At 44.9% G+C, this 19150-nt stretch overlaps 1 protein-coding gene across 3 annotated transcripts in view; it reads left to right on the forward strand.

The window, feature by feature from the left end:
- PACC1 (proton activated chloride channel 1) overlaps positions 1 to 19150 on the forward strand; it is a 55847-nt gene that overhangs the window by 23314 nt on the left and 13383 nt on the right. For all 3 annotated transcript variants that reach the window (XM_037824331.1, XM_037824321.1, XM_037824326.1), the window contains one exon: positions 18450 to 18659. In XM_037824331.1, coding sequence (XP_037680259.1) covers positions 18450 to 18659 — 210 coding nt within the window. The remainder of the gene's footprint in view (positions 1 to 18449; positions 18660 to 19150) is intronic.

Below are 19150 nucleotides of genomic sequence, written 5' to 3' on the forward strand. Positions count from 1 at the left end.
TGGGTCTGTCAATCATGTTGATCTTCTCAAAGAACCAACTTTTGGTTTTATTTATTCTGTCTTGTTTTTTTGTTCTTCAGGTCATTTATTTATGCTTTAATTTTTGTTATTTCTTTTCTTCTACTTGCTTTTGTGTTAGTTTGCTGGGTATACTCTAGCCTCTTCAGTTGTTCAGTCAGGACTTTGGTTTTAGCTCTTTCTTGCTTTTTGATGTATGGATTTAGAGCTATAAGTTTCCTTCTCAGCCCTGCCTTCGCTGCATTTCATAGGTTTTGATATGTTGTGTTCTCATTTTCATTCATCTCTAGCTATTTACCTGTTTCTCTTGCATTTTTTTCTTTAACCCACTGGTTGTTCAGGAGTGTCTTGTTTAACCTCCGTTTATTTGTGAAAGATCTGGTTCTTTGGTGGTTGTTGATTTATAGTTGCATTCCATTATGGACGGAGAATGTGCTTTGAATAATTTCAATCTTTTTAAATTATTTAAGACTTGTTTTGTGCCCCCAGCATATGATCTATCCTGGAGAACATTCCATGAGTGCCAGAGAAGAATGTGTATCCTGGTACTTTGGGATGTAATGATCTCTACATGTCTGTTAAGTCTGATTCATTTTTCATATTGTTCAGGTTCTCAGTTTCCTTATTGGTCCTCTGTCTAGATGTTCTAGCTATAGAAGAAAGTAGTGTATTGAAGTTTCCTGCGATTATTGTAGAATGTCTGTTGCTCCCTTCAGTTTTGTCTCTGTTTGTCTTATGTACTTTGGAGCCCCCTGATTGGGTGAATAAACATTTTTGATTATTTCTTCTTGGTGAATTATCCCTTTTATTAATATATAGTGTCTTCTTTGTCTTTTATGATATCTTTGCATTTCAAGTTTATTTTGTCTCATATTAGTATAGCTACTCCTGCTTTCTTTTGGTTGCAGCTTGCATAGAATATTTTTTTCCATCCTTTCAGTCCCTTTGTGTCACAGAGTCTAAGATATGAAAGGTACCAGAGATGAAAGGGACCCCCGCTCGCCAGAGACAAGAGACAACTGAAGAGTTCAGGCAAAGGCATCTATTCCGAGAGTGGAAAGGAGCCAACCCGGGCAGTGCACAAAATGGTGACTGCCAGACCGAGCGGATGGGAAAGATATTTATGCAGAGCTGAGAGGAAGTTAGCTTTTTCTGGCAAGGAAGTTAGTTTTCATGGGCTTTTTGTGGGCGGGGTTTCTGATATTGAAGTTTTGGGCCCTTCATTCCCTTCTTTTTGGTTAGGGTAGGGAGGGGGCATTGGTGGGAACAGGGGTGTTGTCTCTTTTTTTCTGTAGCTTCTTTCTGCTGGTGGGGGTTGTAGGTGTCTTCCGTTGGGAGGGGTTGATAGGGTAATAGTTGTGGCACGAGGATGAGCTGGGTGGTGATGGAGGTGGATATTCTTTTGGTGGCATTTTCAGCTAGGTTGCTAAGAAGCTTGATAACAAATAGGAGAGCTAGGCTTTGTAGGATTTATGGTTTATGAGGGGGAGAATCCATTGTCGCCATTAAATAGAAAACGGGGAGCTGGTGCTCTTCTGAAGGTGGGTAGCTTGCTCACGGAGTTTTGAGATGCCTGTTCTGACGATTCCTGATTGGTTTGTGAAGAAGCAGTGTTGTTCCTGTAATAGTGCACAAATACCTCCATGGGCAGCGGTTAGAAGGTCCAGGACTTGTCTATTTTGGAGGACTACTGAGGCCAGGGAATCTATGTGGTCTTGGAGGCGTTCTAGGGTATCCGATACCTCTTTTAGCCCATGTGTGAATTCTTTTGAGAGGGCAGCTGCTTGGTATAGAGAGACTCCAAGACTGGCAGCTCTGGTACTGGCTCCAGAAAGAACTCCTAGGGCAGCTAATAGGGGGATGAATTGGACTGCCTAGGGCATTTGGAGGTGGGTAGTTAGGGGTATGGGAATGGGGGCGTCAGGTGGAGCGATGGAGATTGATGGGGTTTTGTATGTTAGGGTGCAGGTTCCACTCCAGTTGGTGGGGAGGCGTAGGTAGGCAGAAGGTCTGCAGAGCCAGAATACACTGTGGGTGTATGGTATAAACATGTTGGAGGGGACCGGTGGGGCAGGCAGAGCCTTTGAGTGCAGTATATTGGTCAAAGAAGTGAAGGTATGACTAAGGGCAGTGGATCCGAGGGGCTGGAGTTGGGGACCATTAGTGGAAACCGGGGGGGTTTCCGACTGGAAGCGGAGTTGGTAGGTATCTAGAAGGAACCTGGTGGGATGATCTGGAACTAATTTGCATGACTGTGAGGGAGTTTCTGGGATATGGGTGGGGAGGAAGGGGACGGGTGGTTGGTCGCCATGGCCTTGGCAGAATGCAGACGTGGTGCTGGAGTGAGTTAGTGTTAGGGATGGTGGGCCAGTTATTTGTAGTTTATGGGAGCAGCGGGATAGAGAGAAGTGAGTGTGGGTGTGATAGTTGCTGGGACTGTGGACAATGATGGTTTTATTGCAGGCTTGGGGTGGGAGATGTCTAATGGGGTTGCTGTTGGGGAGTGGTGGTCGTTGGATGCAAAGTGGTGCTTGGTAGGCTAGGGTGAGGTGGGTGGCTATGGGTCTGCGGAAGAATTTTGGGGGAGGATTGAGTGAGGTTGGAGAGTTTTTTAGTTGAAGGGAGGTAACTTTGCGGGTAAGAGTAGCACCATCTGGCTCTGAGAATGGTGGGAGGGGGAGAAAAATGGTGTGGAGTCCTGCTGGGGTAATAGTCCAGTGAATGATGGAGGTGGGGACTGTGAGATTGGCTTCTTGTGAAAGATGGAGACAGATCCAGCGGAAGGGTTGTTTGGGAAAAGTTGGAGTTATGTAAGAGGGTGGAAGTGAGGTTTAGAGTTTTTTCTAGGTATGGTGGCAGGGAGGGGGCTGGGATGGGAGTGTTAGAGTGGTAGGCAGGTTAGGATTAGGGAAAAAAGGCACTTTGGATTTGGTTCCATGTGATGTCCTGGAAGGTTCCTTGAAGGTATTCGTCCCACAGGAAGATGAGCTAATCTGGAGGAAGGGGGAGTAGGAAGATTATTTCATTGGTCAGTCTGGAGGGCTGATGAGATGGGTCCATTTTGTAGCTGGGTTATGTTGAGGGTGGTAGGGCCTGTAAGAGCAGACGGGTAGTGGGGGGGCTTGATATGGTTTGATACAACTAAGGTGATGCCAAGAGTGTGGGAGCTCAGCTAGTTAGACAGCTGAGGGAGTGGCTAGAGTGACAGTGTAGGGGCTGTTCCACTGGGGGATTAGGTCTTTGGGAGGGGTGCGTTGCTTTAGTAAGAGCTGGTTGCTGGATTGGACAGAAGGGGTTTCAGGATTTGGGGCAGGAAGGACTGCATCAGCATGGGCTCGGAGAATTTTTCTGAGGTTTTTTTAGGAGGGGGAAGTAGTCTCCCATTTGGGATGATACAGGGGGTAAATTTCCTAGGACAAGTGGTCATCCATACATGAGCTCGAAGGGACTTAGGAGAGATGGTTGTCTTGGGAGTGCCCATATGCGTGTAAGTGCTAAGGGAAGGAGCCGAGTCCATGGTAGGTGGAATTCGTTCGAGAGTTTGGTGAGGTGGGTTTTAAGGACGTGGTTGGCTTTTTCTGCCTTTCCAGATAATTGGGGTTGGTAGGGAGTATGCAGGTTCCATGTTATTCCTAACGCCTTGGGAGACTCCTTGGGTTATTTGGGAGATAAAGGCAGGGCCATTGTCTGAGTGTAGCGAGTGGGGGAGTCCAAAGCAAGGAATAATGTTGGTTAGAAGTGTGGATACAGTGTCTTGTGCCTTTTCTGATGATAAGAGGAAGGCTTCTGTCCACTCTGAGAATGTGTCTACAAGGGTGAGAAGGATTTTTGTGTGTTTGATGGGAGGCATGTGGGTGTAGTCTGTTTGCCAGTTTTTTCCTGGTAGGTGGCCTCGTGCTTGATAGAGGGTTCCTCTGGCTGCTGCAAGGGCTCCCTGTTAGAGGTGGTGAGGCAGGTGGGACAAGAAGATGAGATTTTCCTTTAGAAGAGTGGTGAGGTGTGGATGGTGTAAAAGTGGGTGGAGGAGGGCGGCTAGAGGCTTTGGGCTGGTGTGAAAGAGATTGTGGAAGTGGGTAAGGATATGTTCTGCTTGCAGGTGGGGGAGGATTAGGTGATTGATGATTATAAACCAGCCGTGGGTGTCTGGGAACTGCTGTGTTGTATAGTGTTTAACTTCGGCGGGGGAGTATTTGGGGGTGATGGAAGGAAAAAGAGAAGGGAGGATTGGGGGAGGGGGAGAGGAAAGGAGGCTTGAGCTGCTTGTTTTGCTACTTTGTCTGCTAGGTTGTTTCCTTGCATGATGGGGGAGGTGGGTGTTTGGTGGGCCTTGCAGTGTAGAAGAGCTACTTGTGTAGGCAGTTGAGCTGCTTGAAGGAGTTTTAGGATGTGGGGCCCGTTTATGATGGGCATTCTGTTTGCACTGAGCAGTCCCCGTGCGGCCCAGGTGGCATCGTGTTGTGGATGATGTAGAAGGCATATTTGGAGTCAGTATATATATTGGTGGGAGTATTGCCGGCCGCTTTAAGGGCTTGAGTGAGAGCGACTAGTTCTGCTTTTTGTGATGAGGACCCTAAGTGGAGACTCCCTTGCTTGATTATTGTGTTGGGGGCTTGTACTATGGCATAACTGGTTACTCTGTGACCTTGTGTGATGCAGGAGCTGCCATCAATGAACCAGTTTTGGGCAGGGGAGGGTAGGGGGTTTGAGGAGATGTTGGGGAGAGGAGTTTAGGTTTGGTTGATGATTTCTTTGCATTGCGTGTTATTTGGCTTGTGATGGGAAGGAAGGTGGCCAGGTTAAGCTTGGTTAGGTTACCAAGTGTGTATTTGGTCGGGTAATGTGAGATGGAATTGTTGAGCTTTGGAAGAGGGTAGAAGGTTTAGGATTTTAGGAGAGGTTAGACCTTTAAGGTTATGCAGAGCGTGTATGATGAAGAATTAGCTTGTCAGCTTCTTGTGTAAGCAGGGCTGCTGCTGCTAGGGTTTTTAAACAGGCAGGCCAGCCACAAGCGGTGGTGGGGAGCTGTTTTGAGAGGTAGGCAGTGGGTTGGTGAGAATAGTTTTTGTTTTGGGCCAAGAGTCCGAGGGCGGTGTTTTGTTTTTCGATAACGATGACTGAAGTCGGGCAAGGTAAGAGCGGAAGCAGAGAGTAGGGCTTGTTGTAGCTCAGAGAAGGGCTGTGTTACTGGGGTGGACGGATTAAGGGGCTCGTGGAGGTTTCCTTTTGTGTCTTGGTATAAGGGCAGGCTAGTAGGGCGAAGTTGGGAATCCAAAGGCAGGAAAACCCTGCTAGCCCCAAGAAGGATAAAATTTCTTGTTTTGTGGATGGGGGTGGGAGGTTGGCGATGAGAGTTTTTTGCTGAAGGATAATGGCTTTTAAGGTGGGAGTCAGTGTTAATCCTAGATATGTGGCTTAGGATAGTACTAACTGGGCTTTGGTGCAAGAGACGAGGTATCCCCTAGAGGCTAAAAAGTTCAGGAGGTAAATGGTGCCCTGGGTACAAGTTTCCTGGGCAGGTGTCCAAATAAGAAGATCATCTACATATTGGAGTATGGTGACAGAGAGGTGTGAAAACATAGTGAGGTCACGTGCTAGGGCTTGTCCAAAAAGGTGGGGGGGAATGTTGAAATCCCTGGGGAAGAATTGTCCAAGTGAGTTGGGCCGATTTGTTAATGTCTGAGTCAGTCCAGGTAAAGGCAAAGAAGTGTTGGGAGTCAGGGTGGACCAGGGGTATGGTGAAAAATGTGTTGTGATGGGTGGAATTTGGGAGAGGAGGGTATATGGGTTGGGGACTATGGGGTGTATGGGGATTACAGCTTGGTTGATGGCCCTGAGGTATTAGACTAGGCGGTATGTGCCTTCGGGCTTGTGGACGGGTAGAATGGGGGGTGTTACATGGAGAGTGGGTTAATTTTGAGAGGTTTCGGGTGAAGAGCTTTTGTATAATTGGTTTGAGGCAACAAAGGTGTGTGATAGATATGGGGTATTGGGGAATTGCGGGGCACTTGGAGGGATTTTTTAGCGCAATAGGGATGGGAGCATGGTGGTAGCAACAGAGGGTTTATCAATGTCCCAGGATAGTGGGTTTACAAGATGGTTGGGGAAAGTAGAGAGGGCAAGCAGGATAGGAGGGGACTTCTGGAGGGTTAGGATTAGAGTGCTGGCGGGCATAGGAGTCTGAGCAGGCCAAAGGGTGATAGTGGCCTAGAGGGTGTTGAGAATGTCTCTTCTCTTCCTAGTAGTGGAGTGGGGCAATTGAGGAAGAGGAGGAATGATTGTGTGAATGTTAAGTTGTCGAATTGGCAGAGTGGGGGTGGGGGAGTATCTCTGTCAGGCTGAAAGGGGTTCCCTCGACCCCCATGACTTGTATGGAGGATCGGATGGTGGGTCCAGCATAAGTGGACAAGGTGGAGTAAGCAGCCCCAGTATCTAGGAGGAATGAGACTGACTTACCCTCAGTGGTTAGAATTACCTGGGGCTCCTGTGTTGATGGAGATGGGGCCCTCTAGTGTCCCCAGGCTCCGTCAGTGCTCACAAGCAAGGCCGAGGAGGTCTGCAACGGCTGAGGCTTGGGTGGGTGCCTGCGGACCTAGAGATGTTCAGGGGCAGTCCATTTTCCAGTGTTCCTCTTGTCCTCACAGAGATGACATGGCCGGGTAGGAGGGCGTGGATTGGGGCACTGCTTGGCCCAGTGGCCAGTGCCTTTACATCTGAAGCAGAGCCCTAGGGGGAGGTGAGAGGACTCTGCTTCCCTCTTTGTGGGTTTTTGGGTATTCATGATCGCTTCAGCTAGCATTTGACTTTTATCTTGATCTCGGGCTTGCTTTTTCCCCTTGGCCACTTCCTCTCTGTTTCTGAATACTTTAAAGGCAGCGGCCATGAAGTCGCCTTGGGGGGTGAGGGGGCCCTCTTCAAATTTTTTAAATTTGTGGCTAATATCAGGATTTGACTATGAAATAAAGCAGAAGATTAACCATAGCTTGCCCTTGGGGCTGACAGGGGCTAGCCTGGTGTTAGCTTGAAGGGCTTCAGTGAGGCAAGCCATGAACTGGGCAGGGTTTTCGTTTTGTTCCTGAAAAATTTGTTTTAGTTTGTCAAAAGTTAACTATTTTGAGGGAAGCTTTTTCAAGGCCTGCTAGGATACATGTTTGAAAGTGGATGCATTTAGCAGTGTCCCCTTGGCCAGATTGGTACTGCCAGTCAGGGTCAGATCGGGGGACAGCCTGCTCTCCTGGGGGCTTGGTGGGGTCAGTGGCATTGAGGCCATCTGCATGCTGTCGTGCCACCTGTCAAACTCTTTCCCTCTCCTCTGGGAGGAGGGTGGAGGTGAGGGTGACATAGAGGTCTTGCCATGTCATATTATAGGACTGGATAATGTTAAACTCTTCAATGTATTGGCCTGGGCTGGTGGAGAAGGAACCGAGTTGTTTTTGATTTGGGAGATATCTCCGAGTGAGAAGAGGACATGGACACGGACTATTCCTTCGGCGCCAGCGACCTCCCAGAGTGGGAGGAGTGGCTATGTTGTGGGGTGGCATTGAGGGTGGGTGTTGGCTTCAGAGGGGCTGGGGGATGGAGAGGTGGAGCAGGAGGAAGGGGTGGGGCTAGGGGCTTGGTGTCGAGCTCGGGAGAAGCAGATTTTTTGGCTGTGGGTTTTTTGGGGGGCGGGAGATTGTGGTGGGGAGCTGGGCGGAGGAGACAGTTGGGGTTGGGGTGGGGTTTCTGAGCGTGGGTGAACATGTGGGCTGGAAGGGAGGGGAAACTTGGAGAGCTGGGGCTGGAGGAGGGATTTGTAGGGGGTGGTGTGGGTTGAGGAGAAGCGGATAAGTCCACGGGGTTGAAGGTATCGGAGGGGGTTTGATAAGGAGGGGGAGGAGCGGAGGCGGTGTCAGCGGAGACAGGAGGAGGAGGAGGAGGTTTGCGTGATGTTTTAGGTGGAGCAAGAGGAACAAAGGGAAGGGCGAGCGCATAAAGAAAAGGCCTGAATGTAGGGGACCTCGCCCCACTTGCCGTTACAGTGTGAAAAATTGTCTAGGTCTTGCAGGAGATTATAATCGAAGGTGCCATTTTCAGGCCAAAATGAGCTATTGTCAAGCTTATATTGCGGCCAAGCGACAAAAGAAAATGAGACGCTTGGGACGGATTAACGTCCTTGAAGCTGAGGTTTTTTATATTGTCTGAGAAGGCACCCCAGGGGTGTTTTGGTGGGGGGAGGGATCCAGCGCCCATCACCCATTCTATGGTGCTGCCCGGGGCCTGTAACCCAGGAGGAGGGCATCCCCAAATTCACTCCTGAATTAGCGCAAAGAAACGGAGGCTTGGTGGGAAGTTGGACATCTCTGAAGTATCTCAGGAGCCAGAACCCCTGCCCAGCAATGGGTCCGGAGCCCTGGTCGAGGCCCAGCACCTGTTGGAAGGGCGGGCACAGAGAAGGAGGGAGAGTGAGAGGGAGAGAGAGAGAAGTGATTACACTTATGCGACTTTATAGTGGGGAGAGGCCTGGTAAGTGTCTTACGGGCCGGCAGTCGTCTCTGGTGTCTCTGGTGATTCGGAGGGAGCAGGACATTAAGTCAGTAGCCAAGGTTAGGGAGTTAGCCTGGACGAGCTGCCACAGTCCACTGCTTCCCCAGTAGCGAGGCTGTGGTTGCATGAAGATTTGGATGGTGAGACTCGGGGGGGCGGGGAGGCTTGACCTGGCACAACCAAGATTAAGGGAGTAAGCCCAGGTGAGCTGCTGCTGCTCACTGCTTCCCTAGTAGCGAGGCCATAACCAGGGTGCCACACTCCGAGTCTCCCGGGTTTCGGCACCAGATGAAAGGTACCTGAGGTGAAAGGTACCCCCGATCGCCAGAGACGAGAGACAACTGAGGAGTTCAGGCAAAGGCGTTTATTCCAAGAGTGGAAAGGAGCCAACCTGGGCAGTGCACAAAATGGCGACTGCCCAAACCGAGCAGATGGGATAGATATGTCTGCAGAGCTGAGAGGAAGTTAGCTTTTGCTGGTGAGAAAGTTAGTTTTCGTGGGCTTTTTGTGGGCAGGGTTTCTGATGTCTAAGTTTTGGGCCCTTCAAGATGATTCTCTTGTAAATAGGATTTCGATGGGTCATACTTTTTAATCCATTCTACCAGTCTGTATCTTTTAATTGGAGAGTTTAATCCATTCATATTCCTAGTTTTTTTATATTTTACTTTTTTTATTGTGAACTTTAACATATATACATAACAGTGATAACTTTAAATGTACGATTTCACAAGTAGTTAGGGAGCAAATCTCAAAGAATGTCATGGGTCCCAGTTCCACAACTTCAGCCATTTGCATTACTGTAAAATATAACATACATACAGAAAGGTGTCATCTTGATATACAGCTCAACAAGCAGTCATATAGGTAACTTCAAAACTTGTTATGGGTTACAGTTGCACAATTTCAGTTGTTTACTTATTATGCAATACGTGGTATATACAGAAAGGTGAAGACCTTCAAGGCACAATTGAACAAGCAGCTATAGAGCAAATCCCAAGGGATGCTATAGGCTACAGTTCCACCATGTCATTTACCTCCTTCCAGCCATTCCAACCCCAGCATCCAAAAATATATATATAATTATATAAAGTTTCAGTATTCATAGACCTTTGTTCAGTCTTATCTTGCTTGTTGCTACTCCTTCCTCTCACTTAATGTCTTTCTCCATCTTTGGGGGTGTCTAGGCAGTGAGTACACCCTAACTTGTTCATATTAATGGGAGTGTCAACAGTATGGGGAAGGGGGCCGCATCTGACAGTTGATCTTAAAGGGGCTGTTACCTCTGGGTTTTAGGACTTGTCTGGTATAGGAACACTCTAGTGGATTTAAGTTTCTGAAGGATGAAATTTAGTGAGTGTATCTTTTCTAGAATCTCAGGTAGGGACTTAGGTATTTTGGGACTACTTTTGGTAAGGGCATGCTATGCCGTGGCCACTTGGGATGTCTAGCTGGAGCTTGCATAAGAGAAATCTCCAGGATAGCCTCTTGACTCCATTTGGGATCTCTCAGCCACTGTGACCTCAGCTTATCTTTCTTTTTTTCCCCCTTTTGGTCAGGTAGGCATTTTCGATCCCTCACTGCCAGGGCTGAGCTCATTCCTAGGAATCATGTCCCATGTCGCCGGGGAGATTCATTCCCCTGGGAGTCATGTCTCTCGTAGGGGAGAGGTTAATGAATTTACTTGCCAAGTTGGGCTTAGAGAGAGAAAGGCCATATCTGAGCAGTAAAGAGATTGCCTGGAGGCGCCTCTTAAGCATAATTATGGGAGTGCTCAGCCTCCTATTTTCAACCCTAAATTTCACAAGAGCAAGTCTCAAGTCAAGGGCTTGATTTATTAAGTAGTGAGTTCCTAACTTGACTTAATGTATAGTCTATCCCAAGATAAACGGTCAGTTTCTTACATTATCTTCACTTAGTTGTACAGTCGTCATCACTCTCAACTTTAAGCAATTATCATAACATAATACATCCCAGAGCTCTTATCAGCTGCTCATTATTCATCCCTAGTACTAGTGTAAGATATTCTTATTAAATATAGTCTTTGATATGTAATGGGTAGTTTTTCTATATGGCATTCTGTTGTTAACCCTCTGAAGCAGTGTCATACCTTATTAGTATATCATTCTAACACTTATTTAGGTTTGTGGTGCTACTCTGTGGATTACTTGCCTTTAAACAACCATTTATGAACATGTTCACCGTCAATGTATCAGTGACACTTATAATCCATAAACCAACCATAGTCACTCCTGACCATTCCCATTAAGATCACACTCATTATCACATCTGTACATATTAAGAGTATTGTTCCATCTTTATTAGGTTCTGACTATCTCTAGGTTCCCTACATACTACATTTTAAAACACTTACTTTACGTTTTTCACAGAGTTCACATTAGGGGTAACATACAATATCTCCTTTTCTGTCTGGCTTATTTCACTCAGCATTATGTCTTCAAGGTTCATCCATGTTATCATATGTTCACAGCCTCATTCCTTCTTACTGCTGCATGTAGTATTCCATCGTGTGTATATACCACATTTTGTTTATCCACTTATCTGTTGAAGGACATTTGTATTGTTTCCATCTCTTGGCAATTATGAACAGTGCCACTATGAACCTTAGTGTGCAAATATCTATTCGTGTCACTGTTTTCAGATCTTCTGGGTATATACCGAGAAGTGGAATTGCTGGATGATAGAGTAACTTGATATCTTGTTTTCTGAGAACTGCCAAACTGTACTCCAGAGTGGCTGTGCCATTATACAGTCCAACCAGCAATGAATAAGAGTCCCAGTTTCTCCACATCGTTTCCAACATTTGTGGTTTGCTGTTTGTTTAGTGGCATCCATTCTAATTGGTGTGAGATGATATCTCATTGTAGTCTTGATTTGCATCTCCCTAATAGCTGGTGAAGATGAACATTTTTTCATGTTTTTTAGCCATTTATATTTCCTCTTCAAAGAAATGTCTTTTCATAACTTTTGCCAATTTTATAATTAGGCTGTTTGAAATATTGTCATTGAGTTGTAGGATTTCTTTATATATGCAAGATATCAGCATCTATCAGATACAGGTTTCGAAATATTTTTTCCCATTGAGTTGGCTGCCTATCATTTTGAGAGATTCCATTGAGATACATAAGCTTTCAAGTTTGAGGAGTTCCCGTTTATCTGTTTTTTCTTTTGTTGCTTGTGCTTTGAGTATAAGGTCTTGAAGGTCTATGACGTGAAGGTCTTGAACATGTTTCTCTACATTATCTTCTAGGAATTTTTGGTACTGTCTTTTATATTGAACTCTTTGAACCACTTTGAGTAAATCTTTGTATAGGGTGTGAAGTATGGGTCCTCTTTCATTCTTCTGGATATGAATATCCAGCTCTCCCAGCCCCATTTGTTTAAGAGACTATTATATCCCAGTTCAGTGGATTTGGGGGCCTTATCAAAAATCAGTCTTGTGCATTCGTCACCACAATAAATGCTGTGAATGTACTAAAAGCCATTGAATGTACACTTTGGATGGGTTGTATGGTATGTGAATATATTTGATTAAAACTTCTTTAAAAGTGGAAAAAAAAATCAGTCGACCGTAGATCTGGGGGTCTATTTCCAAATTCTCAATTCTATTCCAATTATCGGTGTCTATATTTGTTCCAACACCATGCTGTTTTGACTTTTGTGGCTTTATAGTAAGCTTCAAATTCAAAAAGTGTAAGTCCTCCCACTTTGCTTTTCTTTTTTAGAACATTTTTAGCAATTCAAGGTATCTTTCCTTTCCAAATAAATTTGATAACTAGCTTTTCCAAGTCTGCAAAGTAGGTTGTTGGAATTTTGGTTGGAATTGCATTGAATCTGTAGATCAGTTTGGTTAGGATTGACATCTTAACGACATTTAGCTGTCCTATCCATGAACACAGAATATGTCCCCATCTCTTTAGGTCCCCTTCTATTTCTTTTAGTAAAGTTATGTAATCTTCTGTATAGAGGTCTTTTACATCCTTGGTTAAGTTTATTCCTAGGTACTTGATTTTTTTAGTTGCTATTGAGAATGGAATCTTTTTCTTGAGTGACTCTTCAGTTAGATCATTTGTATTGTATAGGAACATTACTGACTTCTGCACATTAATCTTGTATCCCACCAATTTGCTAAATTTGTTTACTTTATTAGCTCAAGTAACTATGTTGTTGATTTCTCAGGGTTTTCCAAATACAAGATCATATCATCTGCAAATAATGACAGTTTTACTTTTTCCTCTCCAATTTTGATGCCTTTTATTTCTTTGTCTTGCCAGATTGCTCTGGCTAGAACTTCTAGCACAATGTTGAGTAATAGTGGTGACATTGGGCATCCTTGTCTTGTTCCTGGTCTTAGAGGGGAGTCTTTCAGTCTCCCGCCACTGCGTAGTATGCTGGCTGTCAGTTTTTCCTATATGCCCTTTATCATAGTGAGGAAGTTTCCTTCAGTTCCTGCCTTTTGAAGTGTTTTATCAGAAAAGGATGCTGAATTTTGTTGAATGCTTTTTTGGCATCTATTGAGATAATCATTTGATTTTTCCCCTTTGATTTCTTAATGTGTTGTACTACATTTATTGATTTTCTTATGTTGAACCATCCTTGCATGCCTGGAATGAACCCCACTTGGTCATGGCATATGACTTTTTTAACGTGGCTTTGGATTTGATTTGCAGGTATCTTGTTGAGAATTTTTGCATCTATATTCATTAGGGAGATTGACCTGTAGTTTCCTTTCTTGTAGCATCTTTATCTGGTTTTGGTATTAGAGTGATATTGGCTTCATGAAGTGAGTTAGGTAGTGTTCCATTTTCTTCATTTTTTTGAGAGTTTAAGTAGGATTGGTGTCAGTTCTTTTTTGGAAAGTTTGGTAGAATTCCCCTGTGAAGCCATCTGGCCCTGGGTTCTTATTTGTTGGAAGCTTTTTGATGACTGATGGGATCTCTTTGCTTGTGATTGGTTTGTTGAGGTCTTCTGTTTCTTCTCTGGTCAGTCTAGGTTGTTCATGTGATTTCAGGAAATTATCCATTTCCTCTAAATTATCTAGTTTGTTGGCATATGGTTGTTCATATATCCTCTTATGATTTTTTTAATTTCTCGGAATCCACAGGAAAGTCCCCTCTCACATTTATTATTTTATTTGGGTATTCTCTCTTTTAGACTTTGTCAGTTTAGTTAAGGGCTGGTCAGTCTTGTTGATCTTCTCAAAGAACCAACTTTTGGTTTGATTTTTTCTCTCTGTTGTTTTTTTGTTCCCCAGTTGATTTATTTCTGCTTTAATCTTATCACTTCTTTTCCTCTTCTTGCTTTAGGATTACTTTGCTGTTGCTTTTTTGGCTTCTTCAGTTGTTCCATAAGTTCTTGGTTTTAGCTCATTTAGAGCTATACATTTCCCTCTCAATACCACCTTCTCTGCATCCCATAAGTTTTGATATGTTGTGTTCTTGTTTTCATTCGTCCCTAGATATTTAGCAGTTTCTCTTGCTATTTCTTCTTTGACCCACTGATTGTTTAGAAGAGTGTTAACCTCTAGGTATTTGTGAATGTTCTAGATCTTTGATGTTACTGATTTCTAGTTGTATTCCACTGTGATCAGAGAATGTGCTTTGAATAATTTCAGTCTTTTTAAGTTTATTGAGACTTGTTTTATGCCCCATTGTATGACCTATCCTGGAGAAAGTTCCATGAGCACTAAAGAAGAATGTATATCCTAGTGATTTGTGAAGTAATGCTCTCTATATATCTGTTAAGTCTAATTCATTTATCACATTGTTTAGGTTCTTATTTCCTTATTGGTCCTATGTCTGGTTGATCTATCTATAGGAGAGAGTGATGTATTGAAGTCTCCCACAATTATTGTGGAAATGTCTATTGCTTCTTTCAGTTTTGCCAATGTTTGTCTCATGTACTTTGGAGCACCTTGATTTTGTGCATAAACATTTATGATTGTTATTTCTTCTTGTTGAATTGCCTCTTTTATTATTTTATAGTGCCCTTCTTTGTCTCTTATGACATTCTTGTATTTAAAGTGTATTTTATGTGAAATTAATATTGCTACCCCTGCTTTCTTTTGGCTGTAGCTTGCATGGAATATTTTTTTCCATCCTTTCACTTTCAATTTCTTTGCATTGCTGGGTCTAAGATGAGTCTCTTATAAGCAGTATATTGATGGTTAATATTTTTTTAACCCATTCTGCTAATCTATATCTTTTAATTAGGGAGTTTAATCCATTCACATTCAGTTTTATTGTGAAGGTGTATCTTGAATTAGCCATCTTCTTCAGTTTTTATTTGTCAGATGTATTTTTTCCTCTCTCTCTCTTTATTTCCTTTAAGGTACCCTTACTAAAACTAAGAAGTTCTGTGCCCTTCTCCTGATTGATCTCTCCTTTCTTTTTTTCTCAGCTGGTAGAGCTCCCTTTAGTATTTCTTGTAGGTCAGGTCTCTTTTTAGCAAATTCTCACAGAATTTGTTGTTTGTAAAAATTCTAAGCTCACCCTCAATTTTGAAGGCATGCTTTGCTGGATAAAGAATTCTACACTGACAATTTTTCTTTTTCAGAATTTTGAATATGCCATACCACTGCCTTCACTCCTCCATGGTGCCCGCTGAGTAATCGCTACTTAGTCTTAAGTTGTTCCCTTTTATGTTTTGAATTACTTCTCTCTTGCTGCTTTCAGAACTTTCTCCTTCTCTTCAGCATTTGACAGTCTGACCAGAATATGTCTCAGAGCGGGTTTATTTGGATTTATTCTATTTGGAGTTCGTTGGGCATCTATGATTTGAATATTTAAGTCATTTAAAAGGGTTAGGAAATTTTCCCCAACAATGTCTTTGATTACTCTTCGTAGTCCTTTACCCATCTCTTCCCCTTCTGGAACATCAGTGATTCTTACATTTGCATGTTTCATGTTGTCCATCATATCCCCGAGATCCATTTCAAGTTTTTCAATTGTTTTCCCCTTTCTTTCTTTTGTTCTTTCACTTTCCAACACACTTTCTTCAAGTTCTCTTATTCGTTTCTCTACTTCCTCTAATCTGGTGCTGTGTGTTTCAAAAATCTTTTTAATTTGATCTACAGTTTCTGTCATTTCTATAAGTTTTTTTTTTTTTTTTTTTTTACTCTTGCAAATTCTTCTTTATGCTCCTCTAGGGTCTTGATGTCCCTTATATCCTGGGCCATGATATTGGTGTTTGCTATTACTTCTTTGATTAATTGCTCCAAGTTCTGCGACTCCTCTGGTTTTTTAATTTCAATGTTTGGGTTATCCATATCTTCTGGTTTCTTCATATGCTTTATAATTTTCTGTTGTCTTTGGCCTCTTGGCATTTGCTTATGTTGATAGGATTCTTTTAGGATATTCAGGCTTATTTAAAGAATTGTCTGTAATTTGACAGAGCTAAAGCTTGGTGCAGAGCACTTTCCCTGACCTACCAGCAGATCACACTCCCGAGCCACCACTTACCCTCAATCCAGTTCTTCCCAACTTAGTTTATGCAGTGAGTGTGGTCCAAGCCATGTTGAGGTCCAATCAGTGCACCAGTTTTCCATGTGCATTGGGGACCACCAGCCTTGTTGTGGGAGGCATGCCCTGTACAGTTTGGCAGGAAGATGGCTCTAAGACACAGTACTCCCATCCTTTCCTGGGGCTGTGGCTGGAACACCCTGGGGCTGCAGAACGTGTCTCACCCTTCAGCTCAGATTCCCCACCATCCCTCTCTGCTGTGGGCCCATAGGTTCCTGGGATTGGTGTAGGGCTCCTGGCACTTCTGCCTCTAGGGTGTGCACCCTGCTTGCTTCTGTGGAGGAGTGTGCACTGTCACAAGCCAGCTGAATCCTGAATTCCCTTAAGGAATCTGTTGGCCGCTGTGCTGAGAAGGGGTGCCTCCCAGCCAGCTGCAAAGATAGCTGCACAGGATGTGGAAACTACCCACTTCCTTGAGCGTCCGCCTACTGCAGCGACTCATCCCTAGGTCAGGGGCTCTTATCTGTGGGTGTGCAGAGGGGTATCACCTATGCCAGATTCTAAGGTGGGTGTCCAGGGCGTGGGAGGCACCCCCCTACCGTGTTCGACTGCAGCTCCTGCTGCCGACTCCCCGGCTGCTTTCTGGGTCTTACTCTAACCCGCCTCTGAACACAGTTTCTCGGTTTCTCCCCACGATGGTGCAACTCCAGCTACTGTTTCCCCAGCAGCTCCCTGGATCACACACTCACATGACTCTGAATGCAGTCTCTCCATGTCTACAAGTGCACAGTCAGTGTGGATGTAGAAGCCCCTTCCCAGCCCGTGGAACCCTGGAACCACTATTCTTGAGCACTGTCTGTCTTCTACCTAGTGTTTTTCACGGAGAAGAATTTTGCTCTCTCTCCTAATCCACCATCTTGGATCCCTGGTGTTGGTTTCTATAGGCTGCTTTTTTCTTTGAATATGGATCACATTTTCTTGTTTGCATGTCTCATGATTTTTGATCGAACGCTGGGCATTATGTGTGATACATTGTAGAGAATCTTGATTCTGGTTATACATCTCTGAGTAAGAAGTTTGGTTGTAGCAGGTGGTTAATTTGGTTAGACTCAAGCTGTAAACTCTTATCTCCCCTGCATTATCAGCTGCTTAAATCTCTACTCAGTTCTCTCAGTTTCAAGCTGCTGTTTTTTTTTCCTGGACTCCCTGGCATCTCCAGCCAAGAATGTGAATATGTTTTAATTGAAGATTTGGGGGTTCATTCCCTCTGTGTCTACCTCCCTTTCAGGCTTTCCCCCCTCACTTTCTGAGTGCTCTGCCACCTATAAACTCTGTCCTTGGCTACCCCAATGGGGTTTGGAAACGGGTCTCAAGCAAAAAGCTGCAAATTTATACATCTCACCCAGTATAGTTCCTGTTTTGAAGGGTACACTTGTCTCCATTTTCTGTCTGCTTTGGTCATTCTCCAGTGCTTTTAAATAACTTCTGAATTTGTCGTCTAGATTTTGTAATTGATTTCTGTGGAAGGCTGATGTGACCAAGCTCCTCTTCCAGATGGCTGAATGCCGGAAGCCAAGCAGATGCTTTTTTGGGTTTACATTCAAACTTCTCCCGGCTGCTGAGCCCTGAGCTCAGCAGTGCTGTGAGGGAGAGAGGCCTTTCCCTCAAGGAGCCGCTGTTTGAACTGAGGGGCAGAGAGGGACAGGGAGCACCGTGCGTGATCTGGGCACCAGACGGCATGAGAGCAAGTAGCAGAGGCAGAGCTCTGTTGTGGGAAGAGCATCAGGACACTCATAATCGTTAATTCACTCACTCATCACAAAAGTGCAGAAAGCCCATTCTGTTCCAGGCACTGAGGAAAGGCTGGGGATTCATTTGTGACCAGTATTGGCTCTGTCCCTCTCATGAAGCTCACAGCCCAGGGGGATGAAAAGACGTGGACCCACAGTGAGGATGCAGAATGATAATGTAGGGAACACCTAGGGTTCCATGGGAACTGAGGAGGGGGTTCCCAAATACAATTAAAGTGCCAGGGAAGGCTTCCTCAGAGAAATACTTCTAAAGAGACCTGAAGGGTAAGTTAGGAGACAGCCATGGGAGAGCTAGGCACAGAGAGTGGCTCCAGACCAGGCATAAGGAATGGCAAATGTGAAGGCTCTAGTGAAGAACACACTGGATGAACAGAAAGCCATTTAGTGGAGCAGAGGGGATAAAGCTGGAGAGGTAGGTTGAGTTCACATCTTTTGTTGGATTGTAACTGTCCCAGAGTGTGAACTCCTTAAAGACAATAAATGAGCCTCATTCAGCTTTGTTTCCTCTGCCTGGCACAATAGATGCATAGTAAATGTTTATAGGTGCCATTTGTCATGATTTGTGGTTTCTGGCTGCAGCCTGCCCCTCTGGGTCACTTGGTATTGTGTTGTCGTTTAGCCCTGGACAGTGAGTCCGCCTCCAGCAGCATCCGATTCAGCAAGGTCTGTCTGAAGAACGTCTTCTCAGTTCTGCTCATCTTCATCTATCTGCTGCTTATGGCCGTGGCCGTCTTCCTGGTCTACCAGACTATTACGGACTTTCGTGAGAAACTCAAGCATCCTGTCATGTCTGTGTCTTACAAGGAGGTGGATCGCTACGATGCCCCAGGTAAAGCCTGCCCGGACGAGGCCTCAGGGCCCCACATCTGGCGCAGTTGGCCAGCAGATACTCCCTTAGCCACCATTGTATTCCCAGTATGGTGCTGAGTGCTATGGGTGGGGCAGAGGAGTCTGAGTACACAGCCAGATTGCTGCTGCTGGTACCTGGGGGAGTGTGGTGTGTGCTGAGGAGAGAGGTGGACAGAACGTGGAGTGGTTACTGCAGAACTGGAGTGGTCAGGGAAAGCTTTGCAGAGAGGTAGGATTGGAGCTGGGCTTTGACAAGTACCTAGCAGGGAAGAGAGTGTTTCTGTGGGGAGACTTGTCAGGAGCGAAGAGTGAGGGTAGGGAGGGAAGGATGAGGGCTTATCTCTGGAGAGAATGAGATAGCCTGGCTTGAGCCAGAAGGCCAGTGATGAGGAGACATGGGAGTTAAGGCTGGCAAGGGAGGTTGGAGGTAGGTAGGGTGGCAGGGGGAGGCAAGGCCATTCAGAGGTGGGC

Source organism: Choloepus didactylus, chromosome 2 (genome assembly GCF_015220235.1).
Source record: "Choloepus didactylus isolate mChoDid1 chromosome 2, mChoDid1.pri, whole genome shotgun sequence".
Taxonomy (NCBI): Eukaryota; Metazoa; Chordata; class Mammalia; order Pilosa; family Megalonychidae; genus Choloepus; species Choloepus didactylus.